The sequence below is a fragment of the Solanum verrucosum genome, unplaced genomic scaffold, assembly GCF_900185275.1.
Source record: "Solanum verrucosum unplaced genomic scaffold, falcon-dt-bn FXZP01000261.1, whole genome shotgun sequence".
NCBI lineage: Eukaryota > Viridiplantae > Streptophyta > Magnoliopsida > Solanales > Solanaceae > Solanum > Solanum verrucosum.
In genome coordinates this window covers 793319-809357 of record NW_026019969.1, presented here as the reverse complement: position 1 = coordinate 809357, position 16039 = coordinate 793319, and the positions used below count along the sequence as shown (strand labels likewise).

The 16039-nt window shown below is 28.9% G+C and overlaps 1 protein-coding gene across 1 annotated transcript; it reads right to left on the bottom strand.

Annotated features, from left to right (window-relative positions):
* Positions 1-1928: 1928 nt before the first annotated feature.
* LOC125815975 (MADS-box protein SOC1-like) lies at positions 1929-5401 on the bottom strand. Its single transcript, XM_049495552.1, has 7 exons — positions 5184-5401; positions 3700-3781; positions 3565-3626; positions 3088-3187; positions 2931-2972; positions 2516-2560; positions 1929-2350 (listed from the first exon to the last, which is right to left on the bottom strand). The coding sequence occupies exons 1-7, from the start codon at positions 5363-5365 to the stop codon at positions 2189-2191; spliced, it is 675 nt and encodes a 224-aa protein (XP_049351509.1). The 5' UTR covers positions 5366-5401; the 3' UTR covers positions 1929-2188.
* Between the last annotated feature and the right edge of the window lie 10638 nt (positions 5402-16039).

The following is a 16039-nucleotide window of genomic DNA, read 5'->3' as shown; positions in this document are numbered from 1 at the left end:
ATTCATTGTTTTTAAAATATATTTTTATTTTTACTTGTCATTTTTAATATATTAAAACAAAATTATTATTATTTCTAGTTTATCCCCAACATGATTAGTTACTTATTTCAAAAAGCATTTGTCAAGACTTAAAAATAAAATAATTAATATGATTATAAGAGAAAATGCGCATATTAATCATTGTTTCTTAAGGAACATGTAAAGTTCAAAGTAGACAAGTAAAAGTAAACAAAGAGTAATTTTTTCGGTTGATTGTGCTTTTACTATATCCAAGTTCATGGGAAACAATGACATTTATGACAGAATCTTGTTAACTCTAAACGAGAAATATTTAAGTTGTGTGTTGGATAAAAGTATTTGGTTGAAATTGAAATGGAATATTTGAATGTGATTAGAGAAAAGTTAAAGTTAAGTAAAGAAAGTTCGCATAGTAAGAGGGGTTTAAAAGTTTTATTTTAATTTAAATAGAAGTGTTTCAAAATCAGAATTGGAATAATTTAAATAGAAATGTTTTGATAAAACTAAACTTCGTGTAGTACAAGAATCGAAATGGGGATGACATATGAACTATGTATGTTACATGTGAACAAAACTCAATTTCTTAGAAATTATAGTATAAAAGGAGGAAATTAATGTTGCTGCCTGATAGATAAGAGAGAACGTGTTAGGTATGCGAACAAAATTTTAAATCGATAACTCCAAAGAAAAGCAAACTAATTATTAAATTTAAATTGTAGGGATATACTAAATAGTGTGAGACCTACTAGTGAAAATTATAGGAATTTTAGTACTATATGTTTGCATTCACTCTAATAATAATGAGGTGATTTGACTCTCCTAGCTACTTTGAACGTTCTCATATAAAAATGTAATACATGTAATGATTAAGTTTATGACAAGACCATGGGAGTTTTTATATTTAGTGTTGGGAAAACATCAATATATGTCAAGTACTAGTATATACGTGTCATTGCCAATGAGAAATCGAAAACAAATTATATACCTCTTATAAAATTTATTCCAGAGCGTCAACCTCACTAGATTCTTATAACTGTGCGTGGAGACGTATCTTATATTATTGGAATAAATTTATTTGAGACTCGATTTGCTTTAAATAATTAATTGATTAACTCTATATTACTCCAATTGAAAAAAGACCTAGTTATAGCAGAAAACATTTTTGAGAATACTATGATATGCTATAATAAATCAAAGAAAATTTGATGAAAATACTGTTATCATGTGGTCAACTAAAATTTGAAAGTAAAGGCCATGTTCAAAAGTGGTCCCTAAATCGCCAAACCTTTGTACAAAATCAAGAAGAAAAAAAAAGGCTTTCTAATGTAACAGAAATAAAAATAAAACCTCTGTACGAAATTTTATATGAATATGAAGAAGAAGCAAAAGATGCTAAAAATAAGTGGATACCCAAACAGTCCGTTACTTACGAGACAGATGTCAACAGTACGATTAAACTAAGGGTCTAATCCCCTCTAATTCATCTAGCCAATTGTTTCGAGGTTGTTATGGGACGGATAAAATCTCTTCGCCCATGATAAAAAATTCTAACTCCAAGTTTAAAAAGTTATAAACTTTATATTGAGAACAATTTTTCTTTTAATGAACCTTTGAAGTGAATTGAATTAAACCAATGACTATCAAATACCAAAAACTATACCTTAAAAGTTATATACATCCATACATAACATTTTGATTATAGGTTTTATTTCTCTCTCCAGGACCAATAGCAACAATTATGTTGATTGCCTAAAGTAGACGTGCAGTTGGTTAGTTTATTACTTTTAGAGTTAAATGTAATTTCTTTCTAGTTGTTCGATAATGTATATTATATTATATATTATTGAAGTAGAGAAAGAAAATATAATATGAAAGTTTACTGATGAACATCATAAAAGAAAGGAGCTTTATTAAAGTGAAAGTAAATGTAATACTACATCATTTCAATAAGTACAAATTGCATCTCAGAAGAGGGGATTAAAGTTAAACTCCATCTTAATTAAGAGAGAGATTAAGCCCACTCATACATCTCCAAAATAATTAAGCAGATGAGAATACTAGTTAGTTTATACTTGATAATTAGTCAAAATTTACACATTTTAAATTGAAGTACAAAATAAGGGCACATGAGAGCAATTCTGCGGTCTTGAGTGGTCCTTTATCGGACCACTCAAGACCACTCAGGACGCCTTATTCTGGAGTCATGATGATGAGGTTGTCCGATAAACAATTCAGTCTCCACATCTGATTTATCGCTACCACCTTCTATACAAATTACTACTTCTCTTTCTTTCTCTCCACTTGATTTTCCTCTCTCTCCATCCCCTCCAAACTAATACAACAATGAACAATACTCAAATTAGACGCATTTATTTAAGTCATATATAATTGAAGTTCATAAATTTCAAAAAAATAAATATTAACTGTATAGATCTGAAGTTTGGTTTGGGAGTCTAGACTATGTGTATGACTCAAAAAAAGGAAAAGATATTTGTACCTTTAGTTCCCTCAGCATCATATTTTCAGCTGTAAGGGCTCTCTCCTGGATAATATATTACACAAGAAAGTAAGAAATAAATAATTAACGTTAAGTTACTAACAAATTCTAGGGAGACAAGCATAACAAGCAACAAAATCATAACCACTTATAGGCTATGGTGTTCGGATTCTCTAAACATATTTCCACACTCATGATTGATCCTCTAAAATTAATATAGACCCACCCACGCATGCAATGTGAGAGTCAGGATTTTTCACCAACGACACATATATATTAAAAAAGGTCAACCTTAGTATAGTTTTCTAACTGACCATTTATGCACGCGTTGGCATGTTTAAGAGTCTGAGCAACCTAGCATATAGAATAATTGACATTATGCATGTATGAATTGTGACAATGCAACTAGTCTTACCCTTTCTTTCAATCTTTCCATTTGTTCCCTAAAGACTTGCATCTGAAAACAAGAAGAGAACGAAAAATGCGTTACAAGTAGTTACTAATTCCATAAATTTCAAAATAGATTATAGAAAGTTATTAAGCATGCTTGTAATTGTGTGAAAAAATTATACCTTTCGAGCCCTGATAGTAGTGACACTCTGCTCCAATTGCTTCTCTATTTGTTGTACTTCTTCAAGGCTGCATGATCCTAAACCTTCTCCCAAGAGTTTCCTGTGTTTTGCATGCAAATTGCCATTTAGAAGATTGAAAAGGTCTTTCAAAACTTACTCTCAATGTTGAGACTTAGAAAAAAATATTCGCTCTGTCTCAATTTATGTGACACCCGATCTTTCTTTTTTAATCCATCGCCAAAAGAAATGTCATATTTCCTCATTTAGCAACTATTTAATGACACTTTCTCCATTTCACGCGTATTGTGTCTCACTTAACACTTTATTGTGAAGAAAAGTCACTTTAATAAGGGCAATTCGATAAACATAACAAAGTCTTTCCTTTATTCTTTTAACTCCATATCCAGTTAAATAATGTCACATGAATTGGGACGGAAGGAGTAGTAAAAATGAAATAACAGCTATATATAATTGAACCTTTTAGATGATTCAAGTAGCTCTATCTTCTTCATCAAACTTGCTGTCTCTTGCTTAGTATTCTGCATTATATGCATATATAATGTAAGCCTTTAATTATTTACTTTTTTGCAAATGCACTAATTGCATATTTACCTGAATATCCACAGATTGATTTACATCAGGTTGAACTTTATCTTTAGTATGCCTCTTATAGCGTTCAATTACCTCCGGTACGCTGCCAATTTTGAACAACACTTACATATTAATATCAACATATATAAACTAGCATTCGATAACGAGTAATTGCATTAGGGTTCAAATTTCATCAGAAACAATATAAATGATTTGGTGGTAGAATAATCATGATGCACGCAAACTGACACCAACACTTAAAAAAAAGGGAGGAGACACGCACAACTACCAATTATTCTCCTAATAATCTCTTTGTTTGTAGTTATGGAAGCATGCCTTTTACTAGGAAGTCAAAAGTTATGGGTAATAACATGGATATTCCATATATTAAGAAAGAAAATAAAGATTTTACTGACAGAAATATATAATATAGTATGATATATCATACATAGAAGCACAAAAGGCATAGTGATTGATGTCCGTACAGAAATAGGTAGTTGTCAGCTCAAAAGATTCTTAAGGTGGCGTTATAATGGGAACAGCCCAAGAACATATATAGAGCATGAAATCAACTAGTACTACTATAACTTGACAACTGGCTCCCATTTATACTACGAAAAAAAAAAAAACACTTAATTTAAGTTCACACAGTATACCTCTTGACCATTTATTCTAAGCAAATCTGAAAAATAAGTGAATTTCTTACCTAGAAATGAAGATTATGGGCGGCGCCGTGGTGAGAGCGAGCATTAGAGGATAGTGAAGACACAATCAATAATATATATGACATTAGTACTGAAACTTATTTTTATTCATTTTTTTTTCAGAGAAAATATTTTCAAACAACTTTCACAATTGAACATTATAAAAAAGTTAATATTTTTTTTTGTACCGAACACACCCTTAAACCAAACATGAGATGAGGATAACTAGTACTACTAAAACTACAAACAAGATCATTGTACACTTTCTATTGTCTAATATAATTACTCAAGGAAAACTTAATTTGGTCCTATGAGATTTAACACTATTATTCTTTTTTTAGGTTAGAGGAACCAAATTACAATATGATTACTTACTATGTTGTTAGTAAAATGTAGTAATTTAAGAGGAATCTTTTAACTAACTAGGGTTGAGTTTCTAAATAGACTACAGTACCAACCTCTTCATGAAGGTACTTAACTTAGCTTGGAGAAACTTTTTTAAGCAAGAATTAGAATTTGTTTAACCATTGGGTAATTAATTAATTAATTAATTAAAAGGGCTTGGATCTACATCTACATCTATATATAGACTTATATTTACATCGATCTTTTATAGTTTTTGATTTTCCAGGTACAAATATGAGATCTGATGCGATCTGCAAGAAAATTTGTAACGATGCAATAATGTTTAACATAAAATGCAATATAATCTTTAAGATGAAGCTAGATTTATGTAAAATGATAGAAAATTTACCAATAAAATTAAAAGTAAGAAATATATATATGTTAGTATTTAATTACCTGGAGCTAGCAAATTCATATAGTTTTCCTCTTGGAGAAAAAATAATCAATCCAACTTCAGCATCACATAGAACAGAAAGCTCAAAAGCTTTTTTGAGCAAACCATTTCTTCGCTTTGAGAAAGTAACTTGTCTACTTGTCGTGTTCTCTATACGCCTCATCTGTGTTTTCCCTCTCACCATCTCTTTAGATCAATCCCTTTATTTTAAAAAAAAAAAAACACAAATCAACGAAAGATTGAATAACCTAGAAATTAATTAATTCAAGTCCTGATGAAGGTAATATTATTGTAATTCTAAGTACCAACTTCACACAAGAAGAGATTATAAGGATGTTTTTTGCAAGTTTAAGGAAAAGAGAAAAGCATCAAATAGAAGAAATGAGGCAAGAAAAGGTAATAAGTTATGGAGTAGATAATAAGATAGTACATGTGTAGCAATGAGGACTTACAAATATAGAAAAATCTCAGAAAAGATTTTGGTTGCAAAAGGACTATTGGAGCTAAAATGGAAAGACACAACACACTTACAAATGTGAGTGAGAGAGAGAGAGAGAAGCAAAGAGAAAAAAAAATGAAAGGGGTAAGTAAGGAAGGGTAATGTACAAAGTTTGTTGTTTGATTTTCAACCCCAATTTATTATACTCCTCTCCAGTTTATATGACTTACTTTCTGTTTTAGCTAGTCTCAAAAGAAATAACATATTTTTATATTAATAATTTTAATTTTAAAATATCTATTTATATAAACATCTATCACTTATTTAAATCACGAATTTCAAAAGTTTATTTTAAAATTTTTATGTCAAATCAAACTAATTCATATAAATTAAAACAGAGGAAATATATATTATCAAAAGGAACAAAGGGCCAAAGGCCACACACTTCTATTTCTTTCTTTTTTTTTCTTTCATTTTCTTGAAGTCTTTTTCATAACCCCACTATGAAAAAGAAGAAAAAAAAAAGACCTCAACGAATAATATAATTGGAATGGTACGTAGTAACAAAACCCTCATCCTTAGCTAGTTTTGGTAATCCTAAAAAGCTAACTAAAAACAGAAAAAAGAGTATCAAATATTTATTTTTTATTTTTGTAAAAAATTGAGTAAAGAAGGTATAGTCCATAAAAATAGAAATTAAAGGTGGTACACATGTTTGGAAGACATCAAAACCAAAAAATGAGTAAGTACGAACCAATCAGATATCGAAAGCGCATTGCTTCTATTAAATACTAGATAATTTAAAGGCCTGTTCACGGGTTAACGGGGTTCAATATTACAATATTATATATATTTGTAATAGAAATTTAATTAGTTTTTGAAAAGAAAAATTATTATGATATTTTCAAATAAACATGATAAGAAATAATAATAAGATAAAAAATATCACATGCTCCAATGATTGTTTTAACATCATGTCAAACATGTATATTCGAATTAAATAATTAATTTAATGATATTTTTTTCTATTTTATTTGAAAATTATTCAAGAGAGTAGATTAAAATTACGAGTCTCAATATATTAACAATTTTCATAAACTATATGAAGCAATCAAGTCTGTTGATCCTATTAATTTTGAATACACTTAAAATTTGTTTTATAGGTGTTTAACAAACAAAAATAGTGATCTACTTGATGAAAATTAGAATGAATCATCACATTCTTTACAAAGTGATAAAAGGATGAAAAAAGTTATGACTTTATATCTTGTCTTTAAATTCACTAAAATTAGGAGAACAGCATAGTATAGTAAGGTTTTTTTTTTCTAAATTAATTTATATACCTGATGAATGAATGTTTTACCTCAAATAATGAGAATTTAAAAATATTAAGAAAAGTTAATATAATATATATTGCAGTAATTTAACATGAGGTAGTTAAAATAATAATTTATATAACTTGCTTAAAATGATTTTAACTGATGTTAAAATAATTCTGTTAAAATAATAGCAATAAATAAATATATGTTTCTCAATAAATTATATAATGGTATATATGTTACGTGAAGCTTTGGGATTATACATAAAAAGAGAAATCAAGTAAATTAGATACTTCAAAAATTATCATTACAATCCAAAAAGAAAAGAAACGCCATGAAATTGAAAAGTCTAAAGAGAACCAAAGGAAAAGACATAACATGCTCCAAAATTGTTGAAAATTTTGTTCTTGAAGAGCTTACTCACTGGTTCCATTCCTTATGAATTAGGCCTTTTGAGAATTGCAATTGTGATTGATATTGGATTTAACATGTTAACTGGACCATTATCATGTTCATTAGAGTGTTTGAAAAATGTGGATCAATTGAATTTTGCTGAAAATTTGTTATATGGACAAGTCCCATAAGTGATGTGTTCGAAATAACGAATTTTACTTTTGTCTTATAATTGTTTTACAAAAGTAGGGTCATTATGTAAGGAATTGATCAAAAATGAAGTTCTTAATGTTGAAAAAAACTGCATTATTGGTCTTCCTAATAAGAGATCTATACCGAAGTGTGTAATATTTATGATGCAAATCAGAAATAAAGGACGAAAAATTTATTGGTACAAGACATGAGAGGGGAGAGAATTGAGGAGTGGGTGAAATGAAGAATGAGTTAGTGTCTATTTATTTGTGTCGTAGTTAGTTCTAGAAAAATCTTATAATTTATAGTTTCTAGAATAATCATGTAACTTACGGAGGAAATTTAGTCACCTGAAAAAACATTTTGACAAATTTAAAAATAGAATTTATAGAATTTTAAAATAAAATATATATGAAATGATCATATTATCCTCGATCGTCCTCAACTTCATATTTCTATATAATAAAAAGATATCAAATTTTGGCCGGACAACTTTAAATTTAAATCAAGCTTGCATTAGTTCACTATTTAGAATAATATGTTTAAAATCAAATAAAGTAAAAATTTGATTATATAATTTAATTAAGAACTACTCGTTTATAATCTAGTAAACATTTTTAGTTTACTTTAAATGCAAATATACCATCCTATTCATTTTATTTGTAAAGTTACTTTTTAACATCTTTTAAAATATATTTTTTTAAAATATTGAAACTGTCACGACCCAGACCATCGTGAATGGCACCCACACTAACCCTCCGGTGGAAAAACCATTCATACTAATTAGCTAATCAACTTAATCAAAATACTAAAGCATTTAAGGTTACAGAAGCAAGTTTAATGTTAAGGAAAAGATAGGGAGTTCCCATAAACTCCAACAAAAGTTTAACAACCAAAACTAACATTGCGAAAGTAATACCTAGAACCTGAAAGTCAATGTACCAAAACTCTAACAAGATCCAGAAGTCTAAACAAGAAGGGGTACCACCCCAAACTAACATAGGAATAACTAACTAGAAGGTCTAAGTCCAAAAATATGGACTTTAAACGAAAGAGAACTCATGACAATCCAGAAAAACTGACTCACCCTTGAATTCGAACAATCACTGATCTTCTAAATGTGGTCTGTCAATAGCCGCCTGAAGATGCTCTGTACTCAAGAAAGAAAGAGTAAGTGCAGTATCAATACACAACCACAGTGTACTGGTAGAATCACGCGGTTATACCACTAAGTGCAACATACATAAGCCATTACAACATAATAATAACATGCATACACCAAACATATAAAATATTAATATCATTTATGAACAACGATCAAGTTCGCAATTCTCAATTACACAGTTATGCCAAGTCAATGGTCCTCTCATGAAACCCAAACCTAAACTGTTAACATGCCGGTACGTGGTATCCGATCCAATGTTTATATCGAAATATGGCAACCGATCCCATATTTATGCCGGAACGTAGCAACCGATCCAAGTTAGTGTGTCGGAACGCAACACCCGATCCATTCAACAAGTCACAATCACAATCATAAAGTACATTTTCATAATCATACAGTCATGATTCATGACATTCATTTATTCTCATTTACAATTAGTGTGATCAATAATGCAACATTCGCATACATACATGTATTATAATGAAGCAAGAACAAACATACATCACACAACATGAAATCGCAACCATCACCTACCTCAAACAAGTTTGAATCCCCTAAGAAACTTGATTCTTGCCTTTTCGAATCTTTTCCGCTTGTTCTTGGTCTACAAACAATCAATATAATGATAGGATCAATAAACAAGACTTAATTACCCGAAATAAAGTCAACACTATCAACCCATGATCCCCATACCCAGATTAGGGCTTTTTCCACCATAAATTTCAGATCAAAACTCTCCCCCATCGATAAGTACCCATTAGATTATGATTTACAGATCGAAAAATGGATTCGGGGAGTTAAAACCTTACCTTTAGCCTTAAGAATGGTGAAAAACCATCAAGAAAGCACTTGGGGTCGTTTCCTAACTCTCAAAGTCAAAAAGTGCAGAATAAAATGTTTTTGGGTTTATTTTCGACTTAAGTCACGCCTATCCCGCCACAACAGTACTTACCCCGCTGCAGCTGCCCCACCTTGGAGAAAATTATCCCGTCTTAGCGACTTGCACGGAACCAGTGAGACAATTTAAGAATTCGAACCTCCCATTTCACAACACACCTTCAACCAACTACACTCAGAAACTATCCGTTCACGCTAAGATCTGTTTTGGGAGTTCTACTCAACCGAATTCAATTTCGTAAAGTCGTACGGGTTCTTTAACGTCTTAGCTATCTACTCATGTGAATAATTTGATCACCCAATTGTTACCAGATTTCCCTAGACCTACTGACTCCGATTTCGTCCAAATCTGGACTAGGTTGGAAAATTCCAAGTTACTACGAAAAAGTTTTCATGCCCAAAAATTTTTCCGTTGACTTTTCTAATACGACGGGAACAGGTCGTTACAAATACTAATTTTATTTATTCTTTAATATTCAATCTAATATATATTATTAATTTATCACACTTATTTCTTTTCAGGTATATTAATTAGAGCCAAAATAAAAGTGAAAATAATTAATTATATTTTAAAATAATGATTTTTTATATTAAATTAGGCATTTTTAATAAGTATAATGAATAAAAAATATATTAAGAATTAAAGTAAAGTAACAGTAAAATAGAGTAATGAATAGATATCACAATAACTCATAAAAAAAGTGAAGAAATAACAAAATAAGTTTTTTTTTTTACCTTCCCTAGGAGCTCCCACCTCTTTTGTTCCCTTGGTGACTCGAACTCACAACCTTTGGGTTGGAAGTGAGGGGTGCTTACCATCCGAGCAACTCCCTCTCGTCAACAACAAAAAAATGTTTCTAGAACTATTTAGTTTTCTTATTATCATTCTTGGTAGATTTTTGTTTGTATGAAGTTACATTTTTGCCTTTGATCATCATTCATTTCATATATAGAAAGATGTTTCTAGAATTATTTATTTTTCTTGCTATCTCTCTTAATAGATGTTAGAATGAAATTACATTTTTATTCTTGGTCGTCTTAAATGCAAAGATATCATCCTATTCATTTTTATTTGTAAAGTTACTTTTTAACATCTTTTTCTTTAATTTCAATCTAATATATATTATTAATTTTATCACACTTATTTATTTTCAAGTATATTAATTAGAGCCAAAATAAAGGTGAAATTAATTAATTCATAATAATTTTTATATTAAAAGTAGGCATTTTTGATAAGCATAATGAATAGAAAAAATATTAAGAATTAAATTAAAGTAATAGTAAAATAGAGTAATGAATAGATATCACAATATCTCACAAAAGAAAAGAAAGTGAAGTAATAACAAAATAAGTTAATGGTAATCACAATAACTTAAGATGTTTCTAGAACTATTTAATTTTCTTGTTATCATTCTTGGTAGATTTTTATTAGCGTGAAATTACATGTTTACCCTTGATCATTATTCACTTCATATATAAAAAGATGTTTCTAGAATTATTTATTATCTTTCTTAATAGATTTTTGTTAGAACTAAATTACATTTTTACCCTTGGTCGTCCTCCCACTTCACTTTTCTATATAATAGAATAGATAAAATAGAAATAAAAAAACTACTGACTTGTTTGTATTAATGATGTCAAAATTCAACGCTCTTTAATTCTTCCATTATTTGTGGCTTTTGGACGTGAGATAAAGCTGCTAGGTGTGTTTCGTATGAATGAAAATATTTTAAAGTTATATTTTCGATACGTGATATGAAATTATGATTTTAAATTAGTGTTTTGATATGTTATTTTAGATCATGATTTCAAATCATGTTAAAAAGATACGATTTAGAATTTTAAATTGTGATTTTAAAAATATATGAAAATATATAATTTGATCCATATTTGATACTTTCTAAAAAAAGAGTCATGCTCAACGACACTATGAAGAGATTCTGATATTTCGATGTCTTGTTTATATAGTTTGTTCATTTGATAAGTTAGTATAAGAATTTGAGAAATTTTGATGGTTTTCACAATTTGTGTGGTTTTTATGTTTATGAGAAAAAATACAAATTAAGAAATTCAAATTGTATATCCAACAACACTTCAATTTCATATTATAATTACTAATCATATTTGGGAAAAAGGACAAATATACCCCCCAAACTACCGTAAATGGTATGCAGATACCCTCCGTCATACTTTTGAGACATTGGTGCCCCTACCGTCCAAAAATTAAAGCATATATATCCTTTATACTAACGGACATACACGTGTCATAATATTATCCACCCATCCGACATTTATTAAATACCGGATTGACGGATAAGATTATATCACGTGTCCCTATTTAGTCTTCCGTTAGAGTGAAGGGCATATATGCTCTAGTTTTTGGACGGCAAGGACATCAATGTCCCAAAAATATAACGGAGTGTATATGCATACCATTTACGATAATTCGGAGATATATTTATCCTTTTTCCCATCATAATTTGATATCGCATATTCAAACATGTCCTAAGAAAAAATGTTTTCCAAATCTTCTATGTTTAGTTTTGTCAAAGAACAAAATATTCTTTAGAAATGACAAAAATTACTTACCTAATACAAGTAAGGAAGACAAATTTAATAAAATAACATTTCGTATTAATTCTCTCTTACCCACCCTCTAGCCCCCCATTCCCCACACTCCTACCCTCATGATATTTGCCAAAATTATACGTAATTTTTTTCTTACTTTTCCGATACCGATAAGTTAATAAAAATCTCCTTAGTTTTGAGGAAAGCATTTTTATCTCTAACAAACACACCTAATATTTTTTTTCTGAATATAAATGGCATAAGTTTCATTTTTTTCTTTTTTAGGGTATACATTTCTTCACTTCATCAATCATCTACGCAATACTGCTTCTTTTTTTTCTCTCGAAATTCTCACTAAAAAAGTAATGAATACTAGTATTATTTTAAAAAAGTATTTCAGAAATAGTAAGAGAAAGGTTTATTGGGGGAATTAATTCTATTTTCTGCGGAAACATATTTCTAAATTTAGACCACAAGTATGTAGGTGTTTGGCCTTAGATTCTAAAGTTTTTCGTTTTATTTGATATGTGTAGAAATATTATGCCCTAGCTCCCAGTAAATACGATATAACTTGTGAGATATATTATGATACGAAAATATATGGTTATGCCTCGCGAAAAAAGATTATTAATTATTTTGGTGTCAAAAAATGCATAACTTACAAGATATTATGATACGAAAATATAAATTTATGCCTAGCAAAAAAATATTGCTCTTTTGGTGTCTGAAATATTTTCGTCCACTTATTTCTTACTTAAAATGTTGAATGTTAAAAATTAAAAATAACCCAATAATAGGAAGATTTGTGTGAATGACTTGTGCTAAAAATGCACCCACATTGGATGATAATTTACACCAAATCAAAAAATCATGACATTTTTATACATACGATTCATTCACTTAAAATGATTAATATTCCTTTTTTTAGTCTCATTATATCGCATAACCATGATAAATAAATATAAGTTGGTCAATGTAAACAGACGATAAATTAATTTTTACTGAATTTTTTTGTTAACTTATTGAAAGAGGTGAAGACATGCATATTCATATGAATTGTACTATACTATCAACTATCACTACATCAAAAATGATCTTTAACGACAATTAATTAATAGTAATAGCTCAATTGCCGTTAAATATGTATTTTTAGCGGCAATTATCACTCTTTATATATGTCCCTAAAGTCTTTAGCGTCATTGGATCTAATGGTATTTAACTAATTAATGTCGACTTATGTGTCTATTTATTGCCGCTAAAAATTATTTTTGTTTTAATATACGTAAATTAATTATTTTATGTAACACAATTCAAATTAATCACACCACACCAACAATTAATATTTGTATGGTGTTTTAATTTAAGTGATGTGAAAACTCAGTGCCATTTTCGTTTTTATTTATTGTATAGTTTGTGGAGGTGAGAAAGAACGTACAATATGTTCAGAGATATTTCTTCAACTCATTAATTAATAGTACTCTCTTTTTTCAAGAATATTCCTTTTTATTATGAATAGTAAATAAAATAAAATAAAAAAGTAAATAAAGATCTATTTTTTCCTAGGAATAGTAACAAAAAGGTTTTTTATATTTCAGGAAGAAAGACTTTCCTAAATAATTTACATCCCAAATATGTTGTCAAACACTTTCTTAAAGAAAAAAATCTGTAACACCAAACACATTTCGTATTTTTTAAATTAAAGAAAAAAGGCTAACTTTTTAAATATAATAAAATAATAATAATAATCATATTTATAAAAAAAAAAAATTTTAGCCTTCTCAAAAACTTGATCAACGTCAACTTGTATTATTGCCCTAGATTCTTGTCGTAAAAGAGGGGAAAGACGAAAAATTGTAGCTCTCTTTATTGGAGTAGTATTTTTTTTATTCTCTTTGTGTTAAGAAAAGTTACTACCAATGGTAATATCTTTTACAAAAGAAATAATTAGTATTCAAATTTTAATTTCAGAAAATGGACTACTTTCAATTGTTGACAACAATAATAACATATTCAATAAATTCTGGAGAGCATAGAATGTATATAAATCTTACTATTACCTCATGGATTTTCAGCCATTGATTATTAAAAGAAATTATTAATAAAAATATCAGATAGAACACTTTCAAAGACGAAATAAAGAATTTTGTTAATAATATCCAAAAAATTTATATACATATTTTTAGTAATTTGATTTCCCACTCGCTATCCTGAAGCCACAATAAAGTTTCGACTAAATTCAAATTGCACACTACAAGCCGCGTGAGAGTAATTTGATTAGTTTTAGCAAAGAAAAGAATAATGCAAATAGTGTTTGTGTTATACGTGGCAAGTAACTAAAACTTTAAAAAGTGGTCCCAAAATCACACAACCAATAAAACACCTGTACTAATTCTGAAAAAAACATAAGTGGGCTCCCAAACAGGCCCTTATAGTCATGGTGGGTGCCTTGTGGTGACAGATGTCGGTACTATAACTTTAAGACCTTGTAATGTAAAATAATTAGTACTTTTAATTTCTTAATTAATCCTTTATTAATATACACTAATCCTAAATTATATAATTTCTCGAGAGGTGCATTCATCTGCCCAATTACTTCATGATTCCCTGGCCACTGCTTTTATTATGTATTTTTAATAAATAAAATTCTCTCTGCGGGACCAGTTAATCACTTAATTAGGTGAGTGTTTAAGTAATATAATTGCTTTCAGAGAAAATATTCGTTAATGTTCAACAGTTTTTGCCTGCACAAATTGACCCCCTATATTATTCTCTATTCACTTTGGACCATAAGCCAAAAAACGATGAGTGGATTAAAAACTTGAAGATGCTTGATGTATGTGCATCAAATTTGAGAAAGAGAAGGAAAATTATGTAGTATAAAAAAGTCATGATTGTTATATTTTCCTTTCTCTTTATCTTTTCTGTGCCCTACTTTATTCCTTTGCTTAGCTTGAATTTCATCTCTTTTCTTTTTTGTTTGTCAGAGTTACTCATAGGACGACTCATTGATAGACCAAGACTTGAATGGATAGAATCATACTACCGCTATCGATGCCGGTGAAGATTTTCATTTAAATAATCTTGCTTGAAAGAATCAATATGAAAATCTATCACGAAGATAATTGATTAGAGACAAATTATCAAAAACAATTTCACCCTCAATTCAAATTCTTTAGACTAAATTATGCTTTTCTTTCCATACGTCAATCTTAATAGTATAAATTAATACCCCTTATTGATGTTATTATTATTATTATTATGATTTTCCCTTCTTTTTAGCAAAATTATGTATGACATTTGTTCTTAAACTACACAATTTTCATGATATTAAGTAAAACACACACACAACAAAAAATAGGTCGAAAGATAATTTAGAGAATTTTGCACATTCAAAATTTCAAATTGTTAAGTAATGCATATAATCATAATCATATTATATAAGCCCATATATATATATAGTTGCTTCCATATTCCTATCACTAAAAATGAAATATACGTACGTTTTCCCACTGACTACACTTACTTCCAAGCAATCATAACCTATTATTTATTTATATTTACTTTGAAGTTTATCAAGAAAATTTCAAATTTCAAATTAGGAGTAATTACGTAATAATTAACGTGAAAACTGATGTTCTATTATGAAATCAGATTAGGCACATAGATTAGCCTGTAACCTTTTAACTGCCCAAACATCACACAAAACAACTCATCAATTTACTCTTAACTCGTGAACTCAACAAAGACTAATAACTTCAACATTCAATATCACAGTTTTGCAAACTTTAAATTCTTTATTTCAAGTTGAAGTAATAATTACGGATCAGATAGTAACATAATCACTTATTTGAAGAAAAATAAATAATCAAAAGTCCCAAAAGTAAA

Coding starts and splice junctions, on each gene's coding strand:
- LOC125815975 (XM_049495552.1), bottom strand. CDS start 5,365: ATGGTGAGAGGGAAAACACAGATGAGGCGTATAGAGAACACGACAAGT. Junction 3,188..3,564: donor CTACTTGAATCATCTAAAAG/GTTCAATTATAT, acceptor TGCAAAACACAG/GAAACTCTTGGGAGAAGGTT. Junction 2,351..2,515: donor TGATGCTGAGGGAACTAAAG/GTACAAATATCT, acceptor TTGTTGTATTAG/TTTGGAGGGGATGGAGAGAG.